This window comes from Pocillopora damicornis, chromosome 8, assembly GCF_964200805.1.
Source record: "Pocillopora damicornis chromosome 8, jaPocDami1.2, whole genome shotgun sequence".
NCBI lineage: Eukaryota > Metazoa > Cnidaria > Anthozoa > Scleractinia > Pocilloporidae > Pocillopora > Pocillopora damicornis.
In genome coordinates this window covers 11,922,394-11,944,761 of record NC_142677.1, presented here as the reverse complement: position 1 = coordinate 11,944,761, position 22,368 = coordinate 11,922,394, and the positions used below count along the sequence as shown (strand labels likewise).

Genomic DNA, 22,368 nt, shown 5'->3' with positions numbered 1-22,368 from the left:
TGAAAGTCACTCTCACCACTGACCGTTCTATTACATGACTCACTTTAGCTTTTTTGGCGTTGAACATGATGTCCACATCAAAGCTCTCCAATGGCAGCAGGGTACCGAATCCATCATTAGGCTGAACATCAACCGTCTGAAGTATTAAAAATTACAAAGCTATGAGATATCGGCGCAGAATACTGGACATTAATGTTTAAGAAAAGGAATGATACCAGGAGTTTTAATTTAAGATAACAACCCGAAATCTCTGCGACAGAGGTTTAAAGTTAGGATCACACTTCAAAATCTCTGAAAAATCTTAAGCTCTAACGTACATCGGTGATTGCAAATAAGTTGATTTTCTTTCATAAGGATGCACTGTTAGGCAATAGTCTTCCTTGAACTAAATTTAAATTCTAATAAGTTTTGAAGTTTTCCGTATTCCTAAGTGCAGTCGCAACAGAACAGATGAAAACATTACTCACATCAGGAACTCCACAAAATCCGAATTGTTGAGGTAATACAGACTTGTTAGTTAAAGTCACTGTTCGTCTCACTGACTCCAGCACTGTGCAGAAACCAAAGTCAATCGCTTGAACGTTGAACTCGATATCTGATGACGTCACTATCGCTCTTACTGTGAACGGAACTGGCCGCGTCTTACAAATGAAAAAAGAAAGAAGCTATTTAAGCGCACAGCGACACGAAATCTCACAAGAGAGGTTAACATTGTCACACGCATGCGTACATCAACTACAAAAAAGTACAAAATGTCACGAAACGTCGCATCCACTGCGAAGAGTTGCAAATCATGTTATTTCTGTACGCATTACAGAAGAAAAGCAGTGTAGAGGAGTATCACTCACAAGTGCACGCACTGTCACGAACCTTGCACAAGAGTACAAGATCACCACATGTAACATACAACACACAGAAAAGAAATCCCATAGCAGCGGTTTCAATAACTCTTTCTATAAGCGACTGTCGTTATTGTAATTGACGGCTATGCTCGGTTAACCCTTTAACTCCCAAGATCTCATTAGTAATTCTCCTTACTGTCTGCCATACAATTCTTGTGATGTTAGTTTGGAGAATTTGGAATTGGATCAACCAATAATCCCCTGATTGATATTTTTCTTCATTCTCATTACTTGTTTTCTTGATATTGTACTGATAGAGTAGGGAGAAATTCTGTTTAGGTCACTAGTGAGACTTAAAAGGTTTAGGGGCCGTAAGGCAAAACCAAAACACGAAAGCCTGCTCGTAAGCTAAACAGACGGCGGTATGAGGCCTTATAGGTGGCAGTAGACCGCTTGCAACCGGATGTTATTGAAATCTGTGCCATTACCCAAGCATGAAAAGCGAAAATCAAAATTTTCTGTCACAGATTGCTTTTTCTTGGCTGTTAATTTACCAAGACCAAAGCGAAGGCTGAAGTAAATAAGAAATTAGTTAATTAGAGAGTGCAGAGTAAACTAACCTGATCTGCGACACGTATGACCATAGGTGCCTCAAGCAGTCTGCTCTCTCCGTCAAAGTATGTGGGACAGTCATCTAGCAGAGTTTGTCTAAAACACAATCAGGCATATAATGGTCAACAACCTCTTACAACTAACCACAAAGCAGTGCAGGCTAAATAAATTATGAGAAAAGAAAAGCAAAGACATCACAAGTAAAAAAATTAATAGAAAATTTCATTTTGCAGCATAATTTGTTGTGCCTATGGTCAAAGTTGTGGCTCTTGTCAAGGTTCACATGGCACTGAAGGTAACTCCCTCTTACCTTGGAAGGAACTTGAGCTGCGCAGAGAACTGGGACTCAGCTTGTATGTAAGCTGTCTTGGGAAGCAGTTCCAAGTGATTCCTCAATTCTTTACAAACTTCAAACTTCAGTCTGAGAGCTGAAGTGGCTCTATTGTTGACAAGTATTGCATCTTGATATAGCCGGTCGTACATGCACATCTTTAAGTCGACGACCTGATGAAGGAGGAGGTCGATTGATCGAAAAATATTCAGGCAATTCTGGCAGAGAACTGTATTTTTTTTAAGGAAAAATGGCAACCCAGGCTCAGCTTAGAAGTTATGAATGTTTCTGACTTACCCCAAAATTTCTAATAAATATCAGAAATATAAATAAATATCGAAACCTCTTAACCCTTTGAATCCTAAGAGTGACTAGCATCTAATTTCTCCTTACAATATCATCTCTCAAAAACACACATGAAGGTCACGAGAGTAAAGGAAATGATCACCAACTGAAGAAGCTCTTGATTATTAGACAAATTCTCCTTGTCTGCACCTTAGTAGACGTATGGAGAACAGTATTGAGAATATGCATACTGATGTTAGGGTGAAAAGGGTTGATATCCCGAACAACATCCAGAAATTTGAGGGAGAAAAATGACGCGTTACCTCTCTCTCCACCCAGACAGGAACATCGATTCCCGTTCCTCGAGCTCGGATCACTATCTGCAGACGAACAAAAAAGAAAAAAAATAGTACATCCGCAACAGTGGCCTATTAGTATTAACAGGGCACTGTCTCAGTTGGAACATCCAAAGGGACACAAACTTTGCTCCCGACAGAAAAAAAAAAAGGCTGCTCTCATGGCCTTTGTCGCTATTTTCAACTCCATTCAGGGGACACTTTTACTAGTCAAGGGCGGTATCCCCTGAATGGAGGTTCCACTGAAGAAAGAAGTTCGAAAGCATCATTTTAATTGGGGCGACAACACAGGTATCTACCCTATGACGGTGCAGTTTTGTCAGGATAACTATAGACTACAGTCAGTAAATGAATTCTGAATTGTCCCTAGTATCAACCTAATACTTTTTTTTTTTACTAAAACGTTTATTAACCAGTAAAAAACATTATATTGTTAATCATTTATTGAGTTCCAATACCACAATTACGGAGATACCTCTTTAAGGTTAAAACCGCTCTGTATGGTTTTGAACGAACTGCCGCTTTTACAAGGAGTCTAAAGTAGTCAATAGTTTATGAGCCCCATTACAAGCCTTTTGAGCATCGATAAACATACGTAAATCATTAACTTTGGAAAAACCTAATCACTAAGTAACTTCCTTTCATCAGGCAGAATGAAACCGAGCAACTTTTCAACCTAAAAGGACGGTGTTACGCACAAAGCTTTCACTTACCGGGGGTGAGAGTGGATCTGAAAAGGATATCTCAAACTCGGCGAGGGCGTTGCCTGACTTGGTAGGATTAAATACCACTTCCACCTGGACTAAAGAAAACGGTACAATTTCTCCAGAAGAAACCTGTTGATAGAAGAAAAAGAAAATATATAGCTAAACTACGAAGACACATAAACTAAACCTAGTTGGCAAACTTGGTCTAGGATCATAGCTGTGAATCTTAAAATCACCCTTACGCAAACAACTCCAAGATAAGAAGTTGTCGTGACAGCACTGGAGGAAATACATATATATTCACCTTTCCGACTCTGAGACCTTCTAATATAGAGGTTTCTGTAGGGATTGATGAGATAGTCTGAGGTGCTGCTGAGGTCAGATCAACTGATATATGAAAGAAGAAAATATATAGTCAAAACAGATATGCTGGTCATGAGTTTTGGTATTTAATTGATAAACTACACCACAAACCATCTAGCTGGTCTCCAGTCTCTTCTGCTGGGGCGAGAACTTCGCCTTCAGTAGTTGCCAATCCCTTCTCGAACTTAACAGCACTACCAGATCTGGGCTCTAGGGCCTTCTCCGGGCTTTCGCCCTCTGTAAAGAACAACAAAAGTTATAAAAAACAGAAACAAACGTGTGACACCAGACGTGTCTCTGCTACAAGAGCAACGTTTTTTTCGATACCGAGCCGTATCAAAGAGATTCTAGCACCTCTATCGTTTGTTGTAAACGTTAACAAAGAGGATTTTTCAACGAAATTGTCACGACAAACTTAGTTTATTAAGATTTTCCATAACCCTTATACAATCAACTTCCTTGGTAGTGTCTATGTCGAATCATCTATAACAGTGGCACTGTCGTGAGCTCAAAGTACATTTTGCCACACGTTTTGTTTTCTCTCGGCATAAAAACAAAAGTGATCTGATATAAACGTCGACATACGACTTGGGCCGGACTACCTTGTTGAGCTGGTTCACTAGGAATTTCTGTTACACCAGTCCCTTGAGGTTCTTTTGCGTCTTCTGCCACCCCCTCAGGGGGAACCTGTAGCTCCGTCGGGTAGGAGTCTTGCTGAGTCACATTTACGTCCGTTACAGTCTAGGAGACAGTTGGGGAATATTACATGAGACTTGTATAAATAGTCTAATGATAAACAAAAACTGCAAATTTACGTTAAATTTCATTACAAAATTGGCCCTCTGAGTCTGTATGGCTGTCAGGTTTCGACAACATAAAACCATTGATCGAAAGACGATACAAAAACACTATCAAATGATGAAAAATTGCCGTACAATTCATTTTTGTGTTGCGCCATCCTCTACACAGACAGTCAGTCTCACCAACTAAAACAAGGGGGGCAGGTTTCTAAAGAAACTGTGGTGCTGTGTCAGTGGCGGAGGGTCGAGGGTATTACAAGATAATTCAGTTTTATAAACTGAGTTGATAATGTAAATCGGCCACTGGAAAGAGTTTCTAAAGCTAAAGTTTTGAGCGTTCGCCTTTCTTCGACGAAGGACTAAAGCTCGAAACCTCAGCTTAAGAAACTCTTTAGGGTGGTCAATTTACATCATCAACTCAGTTGATAAAACCAAATTATCTTTACTGAAACAAAAGAGTTCCACATACCATTCCGCCGATAGAACTCAGCTCTGAAGAGGAGAGCGATCTCGCCAAGCCTGCGAAAAAAGAAGAGCAGAATAATTGTTTCACTTTTCCCTTTAAAACTGAAAATTTCTCTTCCTTTCTCACTATCACGTAGTTAGAAAATTGTCAAAAAATTTCAGTAATATCATTTCTTTTAAGCTTTGACACGTTCCAAAAACTCCCATCCCTTTCAGCATAAGCGGGGATTTAGGCTGATTAGAATATGTACAGGATTTTCAGTAATAGCACATTTTAAAAGACAAAGCAGACGGGATGCCATTTGTCATGTTAGTGTTGCGCGCTCTCTTTGTTTGGTGCTTGACTGTTACGTTAGTAATGCGCGCTCTCTTTTATTGTTTCTTAGGTTAGTGATGCAAGCTTTCTCTTTTAGTGTTTCACTGTCATGTTAGTTAAAAGTGCTCTCTGTTGAGTGTCTGACTGTTACGTTAGGAATGCGCGCTACCTTTGTTTTGTGTTTGATTCTTAGGTTAGCAATGCCCGCTTTCTTTTTTTAGTGCTTGGCTGTTATGTTAGCGATGCACGCTCTCTTTTTTTAGTATTTGATTGTTACGTTAGTTAAACGCGCTCTCTGTTGAGTGTCTGATTGTTATGTTTGTGATGCGAGCTCTTTTTGTTTAGTATTTGATTGTTACGTCAGTAAGGCGCGCACTCGTTGCTAAGTGTTTGACTGTTACGTTTGTGATGCGCACTTTCTTTGTTAAGGCCTATTTACACGGCAAGACTTTGTCGCATGCGACAAGCTTACGACAGGCCTACGACATGACTTAAGAGTCGTAAGCGAGTTGTAGGTTTGATTTACACGAAACAATTCGTGTCGTAAGCCTGTCGTAAGCTTGTCGCATGCGACAAAGTCGTACCGTGTAAATAGGCCCTTAAGTGTTTTATTGTTAGGTTAGTGACGCGCCCTCTCTGTTACGCGTCTGATAGTTACGTTAGTGATACGCTTTCTCTTGTTTCGTGTTTTGATTGTTACGTCAGGGATGCACGCTCTCATTGTTTAGTGTTTAACTGTTACGTTAGTAATTCGTGCACTCTTTGTTTGGTGTTTGACTCTTACGATAGTGTTGCGCGCTCTCTTTGTTTAGTACTTGACTGTTACGGTCGTAATGCGCGCTACCTTTGTTTAGTGTTAGATTCTTAGGTTAAAATGATGCACGCTTTCTTTGTTTGGTGTTTGACTATTACGTTGGCGATGTGCGCTCTCTTTGTTTTGTGTTTGAATCTTACGTTAGCGATGCGTGCTCTCTCTCTCTCTTTTTAGTGTTTGATTGTTACGTTTGTGTCGCACGCTCTACTTTTTTTAGTGTTTGATTGTTACGTTTGAGATGCACGTTCTCTTGAAAGAACCGCGGCGTATGAAAGTGAAAAAGTACCGCTGTCACGGTGAGTTCTCGTCCTTTGTAAGCGCTCGCTTGATTGCCTTGAATATATGGGCGTATTCTAACGTTACGCCTCGACTTTGACAACCAAACCCAGTCTTCTTAGCTTGTGTCATAGACTAACTTCAGATGAACATAGCTTTTTAAACGAAACTGAAGTGAAATACCTGTTATCTTTCTGAATGTAAATTGAGTTCCTAACGCTCCATTATTCGTAACGTTTATAATTCTCTTCCTGGTTTCTCCCAAGACTTGACTACCAAATTCAACTTCGGTGACATCCACTGAAATCTGAGGTACAGTTTACATTAAAAGCCGACCTACAAAAGAACTCATTGGGCAGAATTTCTACTGAGATTCACAATACACAAAGCGATCTGCAAACCATAGTTAAGGCTGTGACATAGGAATCCGTCACACAATCTAAACGACTAACAATACTATTAGCAGTAAAACATCAGTGCAGGGGTTTTCTTATAACTTTTTCCATATGCGGCCACCGCCGATGGCGTAAAAGGCAGCTGTGCGCGAAAAGGGGCAGCTAAACGAAACCCAAACACGAGGGCGTACTCGCAAACTAAATAGACGGTAGTAAGAGTCTTATGGGCGGCGGTAGACCGTCTGTAACCGGCTCTCAATGAAGCCCCTGCAGTGAAAGATCGTTTTCGATTGAGTGTCGGAAGTCAAAACCAGTACAATCGAACAGTGACACTTCGATTGTATTGGTTTTGATTCACTCTGCCATTATTTTAAGATACGCAGCGCGCAACCTTTTTTTATAGAATCAACTACAAAACAATAAGTAAAACAACTGGGACTCGTCCGAACTTTTTCCGCGCTTGAAGCTGCTTCAAGCTTTTACTTAAAGTTCTCATTTGCTCCTTGTAAAATTCTCTTCCGTCCAGGCTGCCCCTTCCTAATTGAAAGTGGTAGGTTTCACTCGTATTGGAGGTACTCGAAGTTCTTTTTTTCCGAGTATGCCTGTCCTTCATTGAATAACATCATCTTTCACTTGAGAATCACCAGGCATGTCGTTGTGAAGTAAAACAAAAATGTGTCTCAATTTGATGTTCATCAGCTCCTTAATGTATTTTCCTTTGCTCTGAGTGGCTATTGTGAAAGCGTTGATGTGAGTTTTACGACAACTATAACTAGATAAGAATTACGGTAAAAATGCTAAAGAAGAGTACCTGACATTTCTTTGTGACACATCGAATTGGAACTGAAAAGGGTCCTGTTTGGGCAAGGAAATCTATGTGGCCTACCAAGTCTTCATTCAGCTGTACAAGGGTATAATAAGAAAAAAAAAAACACTCGTTCACAATGTCACGTTAACCTTTCCACGATACCAAAAGAAATCAACTCACTATGAAGACTTTTGAAACTCACCATTGGCTTGAAAGTCACTGCAAAATCACAAGTCAGACCAGCAGACATCACTCCTGGTGGATCGAAACTAATGAAACGTAAACGAAAACAAAATGTTTTGTAGGAGCATTTTCATTGCCGAGTAAAGATCAACTTATGGTTTTGCTTCGTGTAAGACAAGTTATCCTAATCGATAGCGCGCTGGAATCCGCATCGAGGTGTCCGAGCTCGAACCCTGGTCTGTATGCTGTACTCCCGACACTTTACTTTCACAACTTTCACAGTCCCTTTCTCCCGTCAAGAGTATAAATGGGTCACAATGAACTGACAGTGAAAACTGTAAAAATGCTGGGGTGTGGGGAGGGGATGGTAACCTGCGATCGACTCGCATCCTATCCGGGGGGAGTAACAATCCGCTGAGTCTCTTTACGATACAGATACTGTGATACACTCATGCAGCAATACGAACCGCTCTCGAGCGCAATTTTTTTCTTTTCTGAGACGGTAATAAACTGGACGTTTACTTACAACACTTCGATGAAGTCTTTCAGGATATGAGACATGCCAACATATTTGCAGTAGTTCTGAGTGTATGATATGTTTGTTAAAAGAATTTTCTTCTTGTAGGATTTCCCGACGTCAAAGTCCTGGAGAAAAAATGATCACGTATGTTTCAGTTGTCAAGCAGCTGGTTGTAAATTCTCATAACCGCTGCATTATTGTAATAGGACAATAAGTCACTTTCCCGCCGGTACACACACCTTAAATACGATGACCTCAGGTTTACTGTAAAAAGCACAGCCCTGCAGAGAACAATAGGAAGAGAATTATCAGTTGGAACGTTTGTGAGTCAAACTTGAATCCAGTTTCGGTCGTTTGAGAACAGTCAGGAAACCCGCTCTCTTGGATGCAAATGCAGAAAATAACTTAGCCATGCCATCATATTTCAAATCAATGATAGCGCCATAGAGAAAGGCCTCTGAGTACAAGATGAATTTCAAAATAATACTTAATAATAATAATAAAAACAACGAAGAGGTAAAAATATACCGCGCACGAATCGCGAAGGACTATAAGAGAGATAACAAATTTAGGGTTTCTTCCTCTCTCGCGATCCCTTCCTCCAGTGCGCCCACTTTTTTTCAGAAGAGAAACGTTTGGGAGCGAGGGAAGCATTGTAGGGTTAGTCTGAATGAAACAGGTAAAATATCAATATGCACCTGTCATGTTTTGACATTAAGCCTAAAAATTTTTCTAGTTCGTTATTTTCAGTCCTTTTTAATTCTCCCGATCCTCAGCAATCCTTGCTCCTTCTTAGTTCATTTTTGTCCCTTTTGGTGTTTTTCAGTCTTTTTCAATTAATATCTTAAGTCTCCTTCAAGTTCGGTTCGTGTACCACAAAAAGAAAGACTCTGTCAGTAAGTCGTGAGGCAGTTCCAACAAGTTAGTAACAATTCCCACAATGCACACAAACCTTAAATTCTCTTCCAGCAGCTACTTGTTTCTGAACAATCCCTGCTCTCTGTTTCATGAGAGCTCTTTCCATCATCTCCTGTAAAAAACATCGAATTAAAAAACGTCACCAAATAAACTCTTAAAGAAAATATTTGATTAAAGTAGTGGGTAAAATTCACTCTGAAAGGTGACTCGGTACAATCGGAACTCAATAAGTTGGTGAAAGCTTTAAATTTTTATCAAAGATTTAGGCTAATAACATCCACTTCCTCATCCCCAAATGTTTGTTTAATTTTTCAGTTTTTTGGGTGGTATATCCAACAGAATATGAATGAAAGGACTGAGAAAAAAGAAACGGGAGGCTTACCTAAAGCGTTCTAACCTTTTTGAACGCATTAGCCGATGCATGTGTAATGACTTTCTTTTCAATGAACGTTGAAGAATTTCAAAATGCGAACTGATATTTTTTCCTCTATTAGAGAACTCAAGATCTAAATAACAGCTGTTATCAAAGTTTTACCTGTTCCATTTTACTAGGAATGTGAGTTGCAAATTTAAATCTGTGCTCCTTTTTCTCAGATGCCTGAAAAATATAACACACAATTTCATTTTAACCAACCATTTTCAAATTACTTCAGATTAGTCAGTAGTAGTGTTACTTAGGCAGGCAGGGTAAAATGCATATATTAATGAACGGCGCAGTAAGGCCTGATTAGTCTCTAGTGATTGCGCGTCTTTCAAATGACGGTGTTAAAACCAAAAGCAAAGTAATCAAAACCGCCACTTAGAACAAAGGAAAATAACACATGATGCCAACGAGAATGAGGGTATAAACAAGCAAATTGCCTAAGGCGCGGGAAAACACGAGTGAAAATAACGCGCTTGGTTTCAGTCTAGCATTTGATTGGTCGACAGGTTGGCACAAGCTTTCTGTACCAATCACAGACCGTTGTGAGCTACACCTAAGTAACCGCCGATTATTTTTGTCACTCAATTGGAAACTGCTTTTTTTTCTTGTGTTCTTTCTATTTGTTGGAGTGACTAGGGTTTTGGTCTTCAGAAAAAGAATACAAAAAGCACATAAAAAAAACTAACCTTATGAACACCCTCTTCCCATAGTCCCCTAAATTCTGGTTGGGCCAGTTCTTCTCCTTCAGCTTCTGAATCACTGGATAAATTAGATAAAGATAATGATGGTTGAAACTCGATGACAGAGCCAATACAATATGCTGATCAACATTAAAAGACAGAAGTATTCTATAAGATACTAACCCTTCCTTGGCTTCATCTCTACTTGTCTCTCCATACGGGGAAAAATCATCTTCGTCATCTTCTGAAGATACTGCACCAAGCTTTCCTGGTGTATGTTGACCCTGAAAGTAATCACAACGGCCAATCAGAAGAAAAGAAAAGACCTATAAGAGCCAATGAGAACTGCAAATATAACCAACAAAACTGCACAAAGCGCGGGAAAACGCGGGCGACCAAGTTGTGATTGGCTTTAGCTTGGCATCTGATTGGTTGAGCAAGTAGCGCAAGTTTTCTGAAAAAACACAGAGCAAAATGGAAAATAATTTTGGATTACTTTCGACGCGCAATTAAACATTTTTTTAACAGTGACTGATGTTGCGAAAGTCAAAGGCATTGTCACCGCCGTCTCTGATGACGAATTCCGCTTACGTTGGCAAAACTTCCGTCAAATGTCAAAATTGTTTAAGATGTTTCAACTTCCTCGTTCCTTGGGAATTTTTTACAAGATGAATTCTGACCACAGCATACCAGTTAGCGAGGAAGTTTTACTAAAAAGCGCAGAAAAGACCAAAACCGCACGAGAAAAAAAAACTTAAATAAGAAAGTTTTATAGCAGCTACTAATGTTCCTTCAATATCATTAGACCGTCATTCTTTGAAGAGTTACTATTTTTCTCCCCAGAAAGAGAACTTAGGCAGAGTATACTATCAAATAAGACATCACTAACAAAATGTAAGAATTCATTGTTTAAAAAGTTTAACACTGCTAGGATCTTCGTAGAAATGACATGATTCTTCAGTCGAATCTTTAATAGCTGCTACATTTACGTTTAAACTTGTTGCTATGGAATCACTTATTTATTGTTAAGTCTTGTGTTCTTTTTTCTGAATAAAGTAGCTTAGTGCTATCCCTACCCCTGTATCTTCCACATCTGCACTGTACTCCACAGAAGATGATCCACTGGTTGATTTGAAAAACTTTGGTTTGGGACGTCGCCTGCTTATCCTCTGTGACAAATATAGATTCTTGTGATAAATTTTACTAAGTTTGTGAGAAGTCTACCAGTTCTCTCACAAATAATGTAAAAAGGCATATCTATAATTCCATTACACAGCTATTTTATGATACATGTATAAGGAGCAACGCGCAAAATATGAGATCGCAATGTCATTTGCATGTGCCTTCCACAGATAGACAGATAATATGGGTTACACTCACTCTTCCCCTACTTGAGAGTTTAACATGTAATACGCACGGACACTATGCTCAATGTTACTGTGGTAAATTTCCAAGCAACTCACAAAATATCCACGCGCTGTGAATATTCCACCATCGATTGAGATAAAGATCAAAATGAAATAATTTGCTGTGAGGCCGTGAGAGTCGCGTTTCACTGAATCAAATGGCTGTTGTGTTAATGTTTACTAGCATATATTACGCATCGCTTTCTTGTTTCGAATAATGCCTTTCGCTGACGGAAATTGATAAAAACCTCTTTCAGTCAAACTTAGCAACCTTTGAGTAAGATTGATGCTTTGGCGAACAGCGAGGATATTGGTCTTTTATGATTAAAATTTCTACGGCATTAATAAACTTCATTAGGAAACCACCGCCCTGAGCTAAAAGAGGTGTAAGTGAAATCCTTATATCCCGGCCAACACCCTGGTATTCCCACCCTGTCCCATTATTTTCTCTAGTAAATTTACAATACCTTCACCCTTTCTCTTTGTTTTTCTGGCCATAACTGAGGTTGCTGTTGATAGCGCTTTTTCATCTGTTTTTCCTCTTTCAATATGTTTTCAACAATTTCAACCTAAAAATGGAAAAACGATGAGCCACAAGGAAGACAATGTAATTTAAAATATAAACCAAAAATTTGTGGTCCTTATTAAGTACAGCAGGATTGCAGCGGTTTAAACAGTCAACTTTCTGCATAAGCGGTTGCCGATAAAGTAATACACATATAGGCTGCTGTACCTGACAGGTCTTAGAGGCCGCCGGCAATAGACCGCCAGTAACTAGCTTTTGTTGAAACCCCTGCAGTTACAGTAATTTCAAGTTACCTGTCGCTCTCGCTGCCTTCTTTCGTATGCTCTGAAAAGAAAAGCATACGAAGTGTGTCAAAATTAAATGTTATAGTAATACACTTACAAACTCTTAAGAAGGCGAAGCTGACCTCTTTCATATAAAAGCCCCTCAAACAAGTATTCATTGACAAATCTGAGGGCATACTGTTCACAATAGTTAAGCAATATAGTACTTTTTCCATGCCTAGATAACCTCATTGAAACACAACTGGGACTGAAATACTTAAAAAAGTTGAAGTGAATCCACTTGTTTTCTCCAGAAATTTGAATGCCGCTATTGTAGCAATGAAAAGCTTTTCAAGTCGACATCTAAGGTATCTCTTTAAATTAATAATTGAAGCATAAACAAGCTGTAAAAAACATCAGGTAAATGTTACCGACCAAAAATAACACAAGTAAAGGTAACAAAAAGGGAAAACAGTCTGACTTTTGCCACTGCTTGTAGATGATGGGTATAACTGAATAAAATGAAGACCATGCTATCATCGTACAGGATAATTTGGTTTTATCAACTGATTTGATAATGTAAGTTGACCACCGTAAAGAGTTTCTTAAAGTGACGTTACCCTTCGTCACAGCATGTAAATAACGAAGGGCTAACGTTCAATACGTCAGCTTTAGAATCTCTTTACGGTGGTCAATCTACATTATCAACTCAGTTGACAAAACCAAATTATCTTGTCAACGTCGCCACAGTTTCTTTAGAAACTTATCCCCTTTGTTCATTTATTGCCCTACAGTTTTCCATGTTATCTACTCACTCTTTATCCTTTTCAAACTGTCTGATCCTTTTTCTTCTTGTCAACTCCTCATCGGGATTTAATCCTTCAGCAAAAATCTCTTGTCTTTCCTGCAGTTCCTCCTCTTCTTTTTCCTGTCTTAACTTAGCATCACGGGCTTGCAAGGCCCTGAGATTTTCCTACAAATCATACATAATACCTATTTATAACCTGTTAGTACAGACAATTTGGTTTATCGACCGAGTTGAGTGTTTCTGGCTGATTACAAACAAAGAATCACACCTGTTCATCACCCATAGGCAGACTTGTAAAACGCTACTTCCAACTAACAGTAACTGCTATTGCAACGGGAAACAAATTACTCATCCTACCTTGTTAGCTTCAATGTTGCCTTTAAGACACAATATGGCCTGCATTCTGTCTTCCATATTTCTTCGAGAAAGTTCCTCTTCTTCTGCTTCCTTCTGACGAACTCTGCAATGTATACCAGAGAATTAAGATCTGTTTGCAAACCTGCAAGTCAAATATCCTTAACCCTTTAACTCCCAGAAGTAATTGACAGGTCGTTGCTCCCAATAATATCCAAACGTTATTAAAAACTGGATCATGGAATAATGAAATTCAAGAGTTTTCATTGGCTTAGCCATCATGGGTTAAGAGCCATGATTATAACATGCGCGCGCATGAAGACGAGTTAAACCGAACAAGTTTTGGTACATCATAACAAATTGCGTTTGTTCTCAATATGAAAAGTTGCAAAGATTTATCCATAGTTTTGGGGCGATTTTAATAAAACAATTATTCCACTTGCGTTTTTTTGGATATGAGATGATTATTGCCAACTCAGCCCAACCGGCCTCGTTGGCTACCTATCATCTCATATCCAACGCGCACTTGTGGAATAATTTTTAATTATCCAACAAAACGATAATGAGAATACTCAAACTTATCAGATAAAAGTTGTTATCTTGATCTGTCACCAAAATCTCCAAACTAGTTTACAAGGAAATGTGTAGCAGCTAAAGGAGAGAATTAACAATCAGATCTAGAGATTTAAAGTGTTGAAGGAAAATTCTGTATATGGGTCTGACTTGTACAGCTGATGGACGTCACCCCAGTCTTGGTAGTTTCAGAGGCTGACATTAAGAGTATTACTACTCCCTGTGGATGGGATCCCATGTCATTATACATCACCCAGGGAGTGATTTTTAAAGCTTTCCCTAGAAATTCACTGGTACCCATTTACACCCCTGGGTGGGTGGAGAGAGGCATTATGAAAGTAAAATGTTTCTCCCCCCCCCCCCCCCCCATTCACACTCCTGAGTGGGGAGAGGCATTGTGAAAGTAAAATGTTTCCCCTTAGATGACACAGTGATCCCAATCAGGACTAAAAACCTTGATCTTTTGATATGGAATCCACTGCATTAATCATCAGGCTACCAAAACTCACACAAACTATGTCCTTTATCAGAAGAAAAATTTATCACAAGGGAAACAAATCAATTATTTCAGGTTTTCACTGTTTTGGCTTTTTATGGAAGTGCACATATGTGAGGCAGAATTCTGATCAAATAACCCAACATCTTTTCAGCATACCTCCAAAAAAAAACCCTATTAGTAACAGGCTTCCATCTCTCTCTGCACAAAAAATTAAAAGTACCTGGACATTGTCTCCTTAAGAAACTTGGATGCCTGTTCTCTGTTTCGTTTGGCTGCAGCAATGGCTTGTCTGTGTTTTCTCTCTCTTTCTCTTAGGGCAGATATGTGCTCTCTGCAAAGGATTTTAGTAATAATTTATTTCTATCATGTTAGCACTTTCAACTATTCAAAAGTGTATTTACACAGAGGTTTTGAGCATTAGTCCTTTGCCATTTGCTCTGAAAAAGGGCTAATGCTCAAAACATCAGCTTCAAAACTCTTTACATTGTTCAATTCACATTATCAAATCAGTTGATAAAACCAAACTTATCTTGTTATCTCCCCAAACAATGCACCACAGTTTCTATAGAAACCTACCCCTTTAACAAAGAAGCAGTTTGTGACAAGTCTTAAGTAATGCTTGTGTTAGATTACAGTATAAAACAACCAACTGTCCAAATACTGGTATAATATTGTGGGATATTTGAGTTTGATTTGCATGTAATTTGTACTCTACTTAATATGGTTGGATAATAAGTAGTAATTAGTAAGATTAATTATGTTATGATAAGTTATATTATGACACAACACAAATTCTCATAGCTTCATTTAAAAACTATGGAAATGGATGAACTGTGACAGGAATAAGACTCAAAATGAGCTTAGAGGAAAAAGGGTCAATTAAACTGAATTACTTCTCTCTCAGGCGTCTTCTCCTCTCTGCTACAGCTGCACTCATATTTTCTTTTCGTAAACGGACTGCAGACCACTCAGCCTTTTGTTTCTCCACAAGCTTCTCCTCTTTTTCAAGTTCTTGTCCAGCAAGGAGGAACTTTCCTTGTTCAACTGTGGCTTGTGCAAGAGCAAATCTATAGTAAAAAATTTTCACCATTCTTATCACTAGCAAGAAGACATGAAATTCAAGCATCATTCACACTACATGAGCAAGCCCTGTCTGCTCAAAGTCTGGATAATACCATACACTGCACAATTATCTGCAGCCAGTGAATAGATTAGCTAACAAAGGTAAGACATATCTGTTGGATAGCATGCATATAGCCAGTGTAAAGGGATGTTGACCTCTTTGCAAAATATATTTCTGATACCAAAATCATATGGTTAGCAGAAGACACCAACTAAGGAAGCTCTCGATTGTCGAACAAATTCTCTTTGTCAGCACCTTAAGAAATGTATAGAGAACAGTCCAAACAACATTTATACTGATGTTAAGGACTGTTAATGGTTTAGGAGGACAGAAAGCCTAATAAAACAGATAGAGATAGAGATAGAGAAAACAGAAGAAATTTAGAGTGGTTCAAACTGGAAAAAAAATATTTTTGGAGAAGTAAATTCCTGATACCAAAATCATACAATTGACAACTACTTACTCTGCCTCTTCAAGTCTGTTTAGAATTTCTCTTTCAACATCTTTTTCAGCATCAATTTCTGCACATAATTTATCATGGTATGACTGCAGTCTGTAGAATGATGCCCTAAATGATCAAACAAATCATCAAACAAAGTCTCCTTGGCTAATGTCAACACCACAGGAAATGGAAAGAAAAAAGTATAAAGAATATAAATATTAAAATTAGGGTCAACAGTTTTGCGAGGTAAGGTAGCCTCATCACTAATTTTTGATAGTTATCCATTTACTCACATATTGTTTTGAGTTTCTGCTTCTTCAATCTCATTACTGACCAACTCTTTATCTTTCTGGAGTTCATCAATATGCTCTTGACATTTCTTATGCTCATCCCTAAAAATACAAGGAGACCAGATTGTCACCAGAGATTTGATTTGAACATTCATTCAATACATCTTCTTAATGGTTCTAGTCAAACTTTCAAGTAAAATGATATTCATTCATATTTGTTTACTACATTACCTGAACTGTGAAACAAGGTAGTCTTTCTCCAATACTTGTTCACTTAGTTGGTCAAGATGACGTCTCAAAGCTAAACGCTGTAATTTCTCCTGTAAGAAGAATGTTTTTAGTGATATTAAAGGTACATGTAGATCCCAATTATCACATGTATAATAAAACAACAACAAAAACAAGTTCAGAATGAATGTGATAGAGTTTAACTCAATTCTAACTCTTCAAACAGAATTTCAGTAAAGGAACAAGGCTGTAAAACATTTGTGACAGTCTGCTGAGAGGGTTCAAATACCAGCCAGTTCAACCAATTTCCAATCACATGCTTTTACCCTTTACATACTAACATCAGTATCCATATCTGCCATACTCTTCTCTTTACATTGTCTTTGGTACTGACACAGAGAATTTGTTTAACAATCAAAGCTCTTTTGGTTGTTCATCATTTCCCTTATTCTCATGAACTTAATAAATGACTCAACAGTAATACTCTAAGGAGAAATCAATTGCCAGTCCTTCTTAGGGTTTAACCCTTTAACTCCTAAGATCTCATCAGTAATTCTCCTCACTGTCTGCCAAATGATTCTCATTAGGGTTAGAGTTTGCTAGTTTGGAGAATTTGGTATGGGATCCTTTAGTAATCTCATGATTGAAATTTTTCTTAATTCTCATCACTTGTCTGCATGATATTGTATAGATATAGTAAGGAGAAATTCTGTCTTGGTCACTCACAGGAGTTAAAGGGTTAAGGGTTAACAACTGACCTGTCTTGTTTGTTGAGCAATTGGATCAGATGCATATTCATCCTCCTCTATTCCCCCATCCATACTCCTGTATAAAATTAATAAAATCACTGTCACATTGTTATTAAATAATAAGTCAATCTGGTAGAACTATAAGCTACCAGATTGACTTATTATTTAATAACAATGTGACAGTGATTTTATTAATTTTATATAAAACAATGATATGAAATATTTGTTTCAAGAAAACATGAACAGTGTTCTCCAGAATCCACTGCCATTGCAGTTTCACTGGTTACTTGAATCTGAAAGGCCAGCTACTTTTTAATCATTCAAGAGACAAAAAATCTGAATACTTGCCCTGCTGTCAAATAAATTTTAACCTTTGATTGAATATTTAATTAAATATGATACCCAAACCAGAATAAAAGCCACATATATGTAAGAAGAACTCTTACTTGAATGCTAATCTTAAAGTTCATCACCTCCTTAAAGTTGGTGATCACAGAAGCAGAGTCTCTAAAGGTGACTCCTCATTACCACCCATAGCTCAGCAGCATTTAAATCTATAAACCTAATTTGTTTATATGTTCAGGGATCAAAGGCTAGGGGTAGAAAAGAAATCAATATTTCATTACAATTGCCTTACCCAGTGAGAGATTCCTCATCACTGAAGTAATTCTTGTCAATATCAGATGAAGGGTCACTCTCATACTCAATAGGTCCTAAATGACAGTGAAGAGATACATGTCATTTGTAGCATCATAATTAATATAAGCACTGATAAAAACATCCTTTAACCCTTTCACCTCTGCAAGTGTCTGGCTTCTAATTTCTTTTAACAGTATCCAGGGGTTTCAAAATGTTTTGAAGTACCCAGGTGGAAATCTTATTAAGATCTTACTAAGATTCTTGTAAGTTTCTTACTAAGATTCTTATTAAGATTCTTAATTAAGAATCTTGTAAGACCTTACAAGATCTTGTAAGATCTTGTCACAAGATTCTTACAAGAATCTTGTAAGATCTTACAAGAATCTTGTAAGATTCTTACAAGAATCTTGTAAGATCTTACAAGAATCTTGTAAGATCTTACAAGAATCTTGTAAGATCTTACAAGATCTTGTAAGAATCTTGTGACAAGATCTTACCTGATCTTGTAAGATCTTACAAGATTCTTGTAAGAATCTTGTGACAAGATCTTACCTGATCTTGTAAGATCTTACAAGATTCTTGTAAGAATCTTGTGACAAGATCTTACCAGATCTTGTAAGATCGTACAAGATTCTTGTAAGAATCTTGTGACAAGATCTTACCAGATTCTATAAGATTCTTAACTAAGAATCTTGATAAGTATCTTAGTAAGAAACTTACAAGAATCTTACAAGATCTGGTAGGATTCCTGTGACAAGAATCTTAATTAAGTACCTTCACAAGTTTTCAAAAGAACTTGTTAAGATTCTCAACAATGTCTTAATGATCTCTAAAAGAACTTACAAGAACTTGTGAGATTTTCAAACAACTTACAAGAATTTTTGCAGAATCTGTAAAAATTCTTAAGTATCATATTTTTTTCAGACCATAGTAGGTAACTGATGGTTTATGCAATATTCAGTAACTGGATGATTGAGGAATGGAGATCACAACTAAGAAAGAATTTCTTCATCCAACATTAAGCAAAATTTATTGCAAATTCTCAACACTGTGAAATTAATTACTAAAAAATATCTTGATAAGAAACGTTAACTGGTAAACATGCACGATTTAAATGACAACTGTACAAGAAGAGTTCTTGTTCTTCCCTTTGGTGTGTTTTAAAAATTAAAAAAAAACAATTGTTTTAATTTTGATTTGAACTACCATAGTTATCCTTACACAAATAAGCCATAATAACTAAAGGCATGTCCCAGTTTTAAATTGTTCTTCGTTTGATTCAAACTGCAATGGTTTTTCTTCTTTTAGAATAATTTAAGCATGAAAACAAAAAAAAACAACAAAATTTTGTATTGCAGCAAACGTGTTCAAAGAATTAAAGCTCACAACACTCATCTCAGTTGGCATTTTAGTCAATTTGACAGCTACTTGACAAGCAAATTTGCAAATATTTCAATTTTGTACAAATATCAACCAAGCTTTAGTTCATTCAACATTGCCCTCTACATTGTGAACTTTTCTCTTGGAATCCAAGCAATTTTTTTTATTCAAGTAGAGCCTTATTTGAGACCACCTCTTATTCATTTGGGCATCACCAAATTTCTGATTTATGGCTCCTGTGGGAAGAAAAAAAGAAAAAAAGAAAATAGTAATTTGTATACAGGTACAAAATATACTAAAACCTTGAGAGCGTATTTTTTAAAATCCCTGCCAGAGAGGAGTAATAGGAGCTTGGTTTCATTGTGAGGAGTACTTAGTAAGGTAGAGGGGAGGAGCTTCTCAATGGTTCTCCTTGATCACCATCATGCCTCATCTGTACGCAAAGGAAAGGAGGTAGTGACTATCTTTAACAAGAACTTATCATCTTTAAGAGCAAAATTTTTATGCACAGGTTCCCAGTTATGAATCTTGGCAATTTGCACTGCCCAACTCCAATCCAACAAACTTTGTTTACGCTTTGCACTGCTGAAACAGCTATTCCAAATTCCCACAAAAAGTTGATAAATGAAAAATTACCTTTTTACAATCAGGAGTTGCCACCCTTCTATCCCATTCTGTGCTTGTAGCATTAAGATGGGACTCAAAGTCTACTTTATTCAGGATAAAATCATTTTTACAGGTGATCCTATTTCTCCAGTTCTCCTGTGAATATGAATTGAAAAAATGTTTACATTTGTTGAGCAATCCCTCCACTGAATTAAGTTTCATTAACCTTTAGAACAAAGAAAATTGTGAGAAAGGGAAGCAAGGAATCATGACTCAGCATTAAATGAAAACCAGAAAAAAATACACACACATTCACAAAACAAAACAAATAAAAACTAAACAGAACCAAACAAAATACAAAAAATGTTGCATGGAATTAATACAGGTATAGAATGTGTTAGAGTAAAAATTGACAGGATAACAGTGCCAAAATTCTTCCTTAAGCCATCTAAGTCAATGAAGTCTTGAAGGAGGGGGGGGGGAAATGAACTATCATGCACCAACATTGAATATTTAGAGTTCTTACATCATCAGAAGAACTTCCCATTTTTTGGTAATTTTTGTTTGCTTTGGGAAGATTCCCATCACTGTGGACATGGTCGTGATAATCGAACCAAGTTTGGCTTTCATCATCATCATCATCAGTGGAAACTTTTAAGTAGAACGTGGCAATTTATAATTCATTATTTGGGAATAAAGTAATTCCATAATCGATTTCGCGTTGTTATTGCACCCTTTTAGCTTAACTTCTAGTGGTTATTAGTAAAGCCGAAGACAAATTAATTGTTTATTGTGAACCATTTCCATGCGAGACGACTGGAAGCTACGATGATTCTGCCTACAACACTTAAATCCGGAACAATCTCTCTTTTAAAACTGACTTGAGAGAATTGCTACAAGTGCAGTAAGGTTAGCAGCCGCCGTTACGGGGTTTTGATGATGATAGCGTTACATCTCGTGTCAGTTTCCACTCAATTCTAAACAAAAACGCTTCCTGACGAAATCGAACCCTGACGAGATTTTATGATTTGCCTTATATAAAAATACCGTGGCCTTGCAATTAAATAAACTTATCGTCACTTTTTTCGTCCATGCTAAAAGAATCTAAAAAGTGCGAGAAATAAGTCTATCGCATCACCTTCCAGCAGATGTGTAATGTTGATAACGTGAACTTAATGAATAAAAGTCAGTAGCACTTACCTTCGGGATGATTTGCCTTCATTTGCTTCAGTTGCAGTCGTGCACTAGTTGCTTTTTTGGAAATCTTCTCAAGATACTTAAACTACCAAGACCAATGTGTTCCTTGAGTTATGAAGCGAGTGTCGTGCACAATCATACGTGTGCTTTCTATGTGCTTAGATGTGTAAACTATTCACCTGAGGCCACTTCACGTGACAGAATAAAACAAGGATATCGCAACCTTGAATGTGTAATCGTAGTGTTCTTTCACAAGAAAAGCAAAACGCGATTTATCTTCTCTGGTGTGCTGTAAACTCATGTTACTTACCGACTGCGTCATTTTCTGTATTTTAAGCGACAGTAACATTAGTGATTTTGCAAAGAACTTGGCTTGTAAAATCCTAATTCTCGAGATCATTATTCTTCGCCAGGGCTTTAGACACAATTAAATTTCGCAACGAGGTAGATAACACTCAACCAAAGTAAAATTTCTGTAGAACTTTGCCGAAACGAAATGGCGCGTGAACGGTTGACAACAACGGTCGAGTGAACAATTTGTAATTTTGCGCCGGCCGTAGCGGGAGACTGGGGAGAGCCTTAGTGAAAGTACAAAATGTCACGCAACTCTCGCAAGTATTTTGTAAGTAACTACCTATAAACTTTTTAAAAATACTTTTAATTTCTGCCATCTGACCGGTCTGCAAATTTTCGATGTTTATTTGTTAGTTATATTGTAAAGAATTTGGTCGGTAAAATCCTAATTCTCAAAATCATTCTTCTTCTTTAGGGCTGTAAGGCACAGTTAAATTTCTCAACCAGGCAGATAACACTCGACCAAAGTAGAATTTCTGTCGAACTTTGTCCGAAACGATATGATGCAAAAACGGTTAACAACAACGATCAAGTGTACAATTTGCAATTCTGCGTATGCGCTGTGGCGTGGAATGCCTTGGTGAAAGTACAAATTTCGTGCAACTTTCTTGAAAAATATTTTTACAAGTAGCTAGCTATAAATTTTTTTTAAATACATCTTTTCATTCTGCCATCTGTCTGCATACTGCCATGTTTTTTTTCTGAACCATATCAGCGAAAGTCTCTTGCTTGTGGAATGTGGTGACATTATCTATGGGTGTCTTAATGTTCAAGGCAAAGATGGGAAGGTTTAATCCCTTTCTAGACACTCCCTATGAACATGATTAGTGATTATT

The 22,368-nt window shown here is 37.6% G+C and overlaps 1 protein-coding gene and 1 long non-coding RNA gene across 2 annotated transcripts in view; both read right to left on the bottom strand.

Moving 5' to 3' along the window:
• The window catches only part of LOC113682538 (cilia- and flagella-associated protein 74-like), a 37,706-nt gene that overhangs the window by 12,661 nt on the left and 2,677 nt on the right, over positions 1 to 22,368 (bottom strand). Inside the window, exons 2-32 of the mRNA XM_089181143.1 lie at positions 17,994 to 18,069; positions 17,366 to 17,432; positions 16,611 to 16,699; positions 16,383 to 16,481; positions 16,111 to 16,215; positions 15,418 to 15,591; positions 14,745 to 14,855; positions 13,456 to 13,558; positions 13,106 to 13,263; positions 12,321 to 12,351; positions 11,969 to 12,070; positions 11,172 to 11,264; positions 10,279 to 10,379; positions 10,102 to 10,174; positions 9,527 to 9,589; positions 9,026 to 9,103; positions 8,313 to 8,354; positions 8,080 to 8,198; positions 7,573 to 7,639; positions 7,374 to 7,463; positions 6,351 to 6,474; positions 4,766 to 4,815; positions 4,099 to 4,237; positions 3,608 to 3,733; positions 3,438 to 3,520; positions 3,140 to 3,262; positions 2,394 to 2,450; positions 1,765 to 1,958; positions 1,463 to 1,550; positions 468 to 641; positions 44 to 136 (exon numbers count right to left, since the gene is read on the bottom strand). Of these exons, the coding sequence (XP_089037269.1) occupies positions 44 to 136; positions 468 to 641; positions 1,463 to 1,550; positions 1,765 to 1,958; positions 2,394 to 2,450; positions 3,140 to 3,262; positions 3,438 to 3,520; positions 3,608 to 3,733; positions 4,099 to 4,237; positions 4,766 to 4,815; positions 6,351 to 6,474; positions 7,374 to 7,463; positions 7,573 to 7,639; positions 8,080 to 8,198; positions 8,313 to 8,354; positions 9,026 to 9,103; positions 9,527 to 9,589; positions 10,102 to 10,174; positions 10,279 to 10,379; positions 11,172 to 11,264; positions 11,969 to 12,070; positions 12,321 to 12,351; positions 13,106 to 13,263; positions 13,456 to 13,558; positions 14,745 to 14,855; positions 15,418 to 15,591; positions 16,111 to 16,215; positions 16,383 to 16,481; positions 16,611 to 16,699; positions 17,366 to 17,432; positions 17,994 to 18,069 (3,092 nt within the window). The remainder of the gene's footprint in view (positions 1 to 43; positions 137 to 467; positions 642 to 1,462; positions 1,551 to 1,764; positions 1,959 to 2,393; positions 2,451 to 3,139; positions 3,263 to 3,437; positions 3,521 to 3,607; positions 3,734 to 4,098; positions 4,238 to 4,765; positions 4,816 to 6,350; positions 6,475 to 7,373; positions 7,464 to 7,572; positions 7,640 to 8,079; positions 8,199 to 8,312; positions 8,355 to 9,025; positions 9,104 to 9,526; positions 9,590 to 10,101; positions 10,175 to 10,278; positions 10,380 to 11,171; positions 11,265 to 11,968; positions 12,071 to 12,320; positions 12,352 to 13,105; positions 13,264 to 13,455; positions 13,559 to 14,744; positions 14,856 to 15,417; positions 15,592 to 16,110; positions 16,216 to 16,382; positions 16,482 to 16,610; positions 16,700 to 17,365; positions 17,433 to 17,993; positions 18,070 to 22,368) is intronic.
• On the bottom strand, positions 19,469 to 21,708 carry LOC149041388 (uncharacterized). The gene is made up of 4 exons (XR_016179419.1): positions 21,489 to 21,708; positions 21,182 to 21,366; positions 20,012 to 20,137; positions 19,469 to 19,611 (listed from the first exon to the last, which is right to left on the bottom strand). It is a non-coding gene; the product is annotated as an uncharacterized LOC149041388 (long non-coding RNA).